At 41.8% G+C, this 5,668-nt stretch overlaps 1 protein-coding gene across 1 annotated transcript in view; it reads right to left on the bottom strand.

Annotated features, from left to right (window-relative positions):
- The window catches only part of IL15 (interleukin 15), a 30,782-nt gene extending 28,340 nt beyond the window's left edge, over nt 1-2,442 (bottom strand). Inside the window, exon 1 of the mRNA XM_010160249.1 lies at nt 2,380-2,442. Coding sequence (XP_010158551.1) covers nt 2,380-2,442 — 63 coding nt within the window. The remainder of the gene's footprint in view (nt 1-2,379) is intronic.
- Nucleotides 2,443-5,668: the final 3,226 nt, after the last annotated feature.

Genomic DNA, 5,668 nt, shown 5'->3' on the forward strand with positions numbered 1-5,668 from the left:
GATGGGCTTCCCATGGAGTTGTGGGCTCTTTGGGCACAGCTGCCTGCTCTGGCTTGGGGCCCTCCCCGGACTGCAGGGGGGTCTCTGCCTCCCCTGTGACCCTCCATGGCTGCAGGGGGGTCTCCGTCACCCGTGACCCTCCATGGCTGCAGGGGCACAGCCTGCCCTCTCCCTGCGGGCTACAGGGGAACCTCTGCTCCGGGCATCTCCTCCTGCCTTTCCACACTGACTTGGGGGTCTGCCTGGCAGGCTCTATCCACCACCACTGCAAAAATTTCTCTGCAGTTTGGATTTGTTTTCCTCTGTTAAATACGTTATCATAGAGGAGCTACCACTTTGCTGACTGTCTTGGCCGTGGCCAGAGGTGGGTCCAACTTGGAACCATGGAAGCTTCTAGCAGCTTCTTGCAGGAGCCACCCCTATAGCCACTCCCCTGCTACCAAAACCCCACCACACAAATCCAATACAGGATTGTATTTGAAATGCTCAGCATATATAGCAATTTATTTGCTTGTGGTTCATTTAATTTTTTTTTACAGGCTTAGAAGAGCAAATAACCTTCACTTGACTTACATGTGCTACAGAAGAACTAGCATGTGGTAACTTACCTGCTCAAGCCAGTGGATCATGACCTGCTCTGCCACTATCATATATTATCAGCACCATGACCTGCTTTTTTATATGAGAACACTGGCAGGTCACTGAAAATGTATGGACAAAGGCTCAGGGAGTGATAGCTGGATGTGGAGAGATGGAAAATGATGCAGGATGAGATGGTAGAAGCGTAGACCAGAAACAAGGAGGCGTACAAGTGGGAGCACTATAACAACGTGTAATTTTGAAAGTCCTGTGACAGGTAAATCCATGCAGCGGTCTAGATCACAGTACTAGCAGACACCTGAAGCCAGCCAACAAGCCTAAGATACTATGATCTCTTACGAGTAATCTTTTGTCTTTTACCTCAGTCTCCCAACAAAATACAAGCAGAAGAATGGTAAGGAATTAGATAAAAACAAGAAACAACCCTTATAACAAGTGACTCTCTCAATACATGAGAGGGATTTGGGTGTGTGTCTTAGCTATGCTATAATCTTGACCTATCGCATAAATTGCTGCTGTCTGCTAGCCATCCCAATTTTTTGTAGGCTACATTGGTGGGGTTTGAGTTCCAGATTTTCCTCCATAATCAGGAGGGCTATATTCTTCCTGCTTTTAATAAAAGCTAAAATTATGATGTAATCACTCTGGCACTTTGCATGAACTCATATGAAGCTTTTGAATAATCAGTGATTAACTCAGTTACGAGCTGATTAATTGTTTCTATGACTTCTGCAGAAAAGCAGCTGAAAAGATGCTCTTTAGTTTCAGGTATGAGCATTTAAAGATTTAGAATTGAAGAAGCTGAAGAAGCTTCGATCAAAATACATTGGGAAAAAAAAAAAACCACCACCCAACCAAAAACCCACCTTGTTCTAAGCAAATTCACTGCCATAACTAGCATGAAGACCATTCAGACAGTTCCTGTTTGGCTTTTCCCCCTACCTGCATATTTAGGCAGACTGGCTTTGCAGAGGAGCCTATCCACACCCAGTGCAGTGCGTTGGCAGGGAAGGCTGAGTGGGATGGGGCTGTGGAGGTGGCGTGGAGGCACGACAATGGCAGGGCTGTATGCACAGTGCCTGCCTGGGAGCCCCGCCGCAGCCTTTGCACAGGAGAGGAGGACTGGGGCAGCTGGAGCACTTGTTTTTTCCCTCTGTGGCAAGGTACCATGCAAGCAGCTCTCTGCTCTGCTCGTTACCATGGGACAATCAAGTGTTTGAAGGTGGGGGAATCCCACCTCAGGCTGCCAGGTCCCTCAGCAATAGGCCCTACTGCTCAGGAATGGAGATGGCTTTTGGGTTATAACAAGCTTACCTGGCCATGTTACATACTGGAAATGTAATAATGAATCATCTAAAAAGCATGTTGGGGAGCTCTGAAGAAGGCTACAGAGGCTGGACACCTGCAAGGATTTTCCTCCTTTATTAAAGACCCTTGAGGGTCAGAGGTTATGGGCTCGCATGTTGCAAAAGGTCAGCTAGATAGGCATTAAGTCCAAGCAGGAGGGAATATCTGGTAGACCATGCTGTGCCACAAATGTAAAAAATACAAATGTCAAAAATCCCAGACCTATTTACTGTGTAATTCTGGTACAAGTGAACATCCAGGAGTGGAAAAACCAAAGGGGAAAACTATAGGGTGCCAGTGATCTCATTTAAAATACCAGGAATGCTTCCAAGCCTAAAATTGGCTGTATTGTCTAGTTTTCTTGTTGGATTGTAAAAAAAAACATTTAAAGCTTTGCTGAAATTTCCTAAAATGTTTTAAAGTGACACTTACCTGACTCTCCAGCCTGCTCAGTGCTCCAGCAGAGTTTCGTGTTGGCCGTGACACCCTCCTCATCCTGTGCCCTGGAACAGTACTCAGAACAGAAGCACATCATCTGGATCAGGAAAGTGCATTGTGGGACCTAAATGTGAAAAAACCAAGTATATATAATATATACTCTCGCAAAAGAGTTCTGAGTGGCTCTCAGGCCATCTATTAAGAGCATTCTAAGCAGGAAGTTGCTGAAATTCCACAAGTAACTTCTGCAAGTCCCCTTTAAATCCTCAAAATTAAAGGAAAACACAGGACACAGACTTTTAAAGAGTTATTTTTATCTAGGTAATAGAGACACACCTTCGAATGACGCAATATAAGGGGATTTCCCCTGGGAAATGTGTATTGTCATCGAAGGATAATCTTTTGTAACTTCTGATAACAATCCGAAGACAGGTTGTAGCCCTGGTAGTTAGCATTAAAGCCACTAACGTGAGTGTAATAAGAGTTCCTCTGATTACTACAACACAGTATGACAATTGCTTTTAAGAGCTGACTTTTACGTAGACACCGTACAGTCCTGCTATGTGATTTTACTTTTGTTCTCTTCTATTTTATAAAATAAATTAGAAGGGAATAAATGAGGCAAACCATATGGAACCAAGGTCAGGTCAGCAGCAATTCACTGTGCCACCTCTGTTTAAGTACTGGATCATGGTAACTGTCTAAACAGCTCATTCCCCTTTTTATTACCTTTTTACAGATGACACAATAAAACCTAATTGGAATGTTTCCCTTCCCTTTTAGACACCTTTTTTCCCTAAATTCACTTTCAGATCTTGCAAATGTTGGGGTCGGAGAAACAAACTAATTTTTGTTCAAATGGCTGGTTTTGTATTCACAGCAATACCTTGAAGATGTGCAGCAGAAAATGATAAAGATATGCTGACAGAACAGCTTATTTGGACATTAATATTAGTATTTTTTATAAAAGTATTCCTAACACAATCTGCAAGAAAACAAGTTTGTGAAGGAGGCTGCCTACAGAGGTTGTGGGAGCTCCATCCTCAGAGGTATCAAAAAATCAACCAAGGCTGGAACAACTGGCTCTAATGTCGAAGTTAACCCTGCTTGAGGTGGGAGACTGGAAGAGGTGACCTGTAGATCCCTCCTGCAATGTAAATTATTCAATGAAATTAGGCCTTGAATTAAAAAATGTGAGGAGGGAGACAGAAATAGGCAAACACACAGATAAGTGTGATTTCAGAAGCATCATTTTCTTAGAAAATAATTTAAACACAGATAATTTCAAACATACAGGCTGAGAACACAGTCATATTTCTATACATGTAAAGGGGCTATTGCCTACAGTTTTGTTAGGGCCTTCTGCAGCTGGGTCTTAAACAATAAAACTCAGTTTCAGTTGCTTTTAGTTTGGTCAAGCTGAAATTGTTAGAGCTGGGATTTCCTACACTGAATTACTTATTCGGACTAGTGATTTTCTTTTAAGTACCATCAAGAGTAGTTCAGTCATTTCCAAAAACAAATTAGCATAAATATGCATTTTTTATGTAAGGAAAATGCTTATAACCATTTAATTAAAGCTGTGCTTTTTTAGTAATGTGTTCAAGTTTGGCAGCCTAGAAAACCCGCACAAACTTGGCCAACTCACGAGTGGCTTAGTTTACATAATTGCAGAAGAGATCTGTGCACTGTATAGCTGGTCTTCAGCAGTCTCTTCACAATGAATATACTCCATCTCAGAGCTTCAGTGGGAAACTGAGCGTTCTGTATAAAAAACAAGGCTTCCTGCAGGAACAGTGTGGTGAAGGCTGAGGAACAGAAATCCATGATGCCACTGGTACACAGCAGTGGAATTTTGGTAGCATGAGTGAATGGAGGGAACAGCAAAAAATTAAGACAGGGTTGACATGAAAGGAAGGAGGAAAGGTTGGGTGCAGCAGAAGTGGCTGGATTTATGAACACTAAAGCATGTTCTTCTTGAGAACTTGAAACTTAATTCCGTTCTCACTGCCCTCCCATGAATTCATCCTTTTAAAAAGTTATTATATCTTTAATCACAGTATGATGTAACTATTTCCTTTTCCTCTCACAGGATTTATAAACAAATGGATTCTGTTCGCTGATTGGACCAAGTTCCTGAAAAAAACCCCTGTATAAATGTCACTATTTGAAAAAGGAAAATGTGTTGAAAAGGAGGCAGAAGATCACAGAAATAAAAGCATGGATTCAATGGCAGAAGCAGCAGCAGTCCTGTCCCTGCCTTCATCTCACCATCTCCCTGTGATTTGGGCAAGTTCCTTAATCCAAATTTTCCACAAGTGACAATGGTTTTCTGAGTTCCCTCCTACAAGAAATCTTGACTTTAAGTTGCTGCCTTTAGGATGAAATGCTTCATGCTCCCCAAGCATATATTTTGACTCATTATAGTCAGCTAGCTCAGATGCAGGTTCCTCTAGCACAGATGCTACAGTTCAAAGAAATTAATGTCCTCTATAGGGCTTAGTTCAAAAAAGCACTGAGTTCTCACAGCTGTCTGTGTTCACAAACAGCACACAGTTTGTTCTAGGTACTATGTGTGAAAACAGGCAATCCTAGGGAATGCTGAACAATCTCTCTAAAAAAAAATCCATCTCCAGGTGTCACATACTGGACCCGAAATCATTAGGTCCTTCCAACCTTTTTTCATTTGTAAAGTAAAATTCCCATTTTCTTTTTCTTTGTGACTTTTGAGAAAAAATAAACTAATTCATGTTCAAGAAATAACTGGATACTCTACTGATAAATTCCATAAAGAGAGGGGAAAAAAATATAAAATTAATTATTGTGGATTTACAACTTGATGCAAGTAATGTGTAGCAAGTCAGACACAGGGCCATACAAAAGAATACATGAAATACAGGATATCTACTTTTCCCAGTTTTCCTGGGTTTTATTTAGAGATATATATATATTCTAGCCAGTATAAAAAATCACATTTCTTGTGTCCATGTAACTATTTATATAAGATACAGTGTAACTAAGGCTGTAGATCTTCTTTTTATTAATAAAAAAAGATTTAAAATTAAATAAAACGAGCAAAAGCAAGCTGTAAGGAGTGAGGCAGCATGTAAACCCCAATCTGATGACTTGCCATCTCTAGCATCCGGTGTTGTTCATCTCAGGGCAGGCTGACACCTGCAATACCCAGGCTGAGAACAGGGACCAAGGCAGTCCCAGGCGGGCTTCCAGTGCCACCCTCCTTCCCATCCCCGCTGGTGCCTGGCAGCACTCTACGCCGCATGTG

The sequence above is a fragment of the Eurypyga helias genome, unplaced genomic scaffold (assembly GCF_000690775.1).
Source record: "Eurypyga helias isolate BGI_N326 unplaced genomic scaffold, ASM69077v1 scaffold13271, whole genome shotgun sequence".
In the NCBI taxonomy this organism is placed as follows: domain Eukaryota; kingdom Metazoa; phylum Chordata; class Aves; order Eurypygiformes; family Eurypygidae; genus Eurypyga; species Eurypyga helias.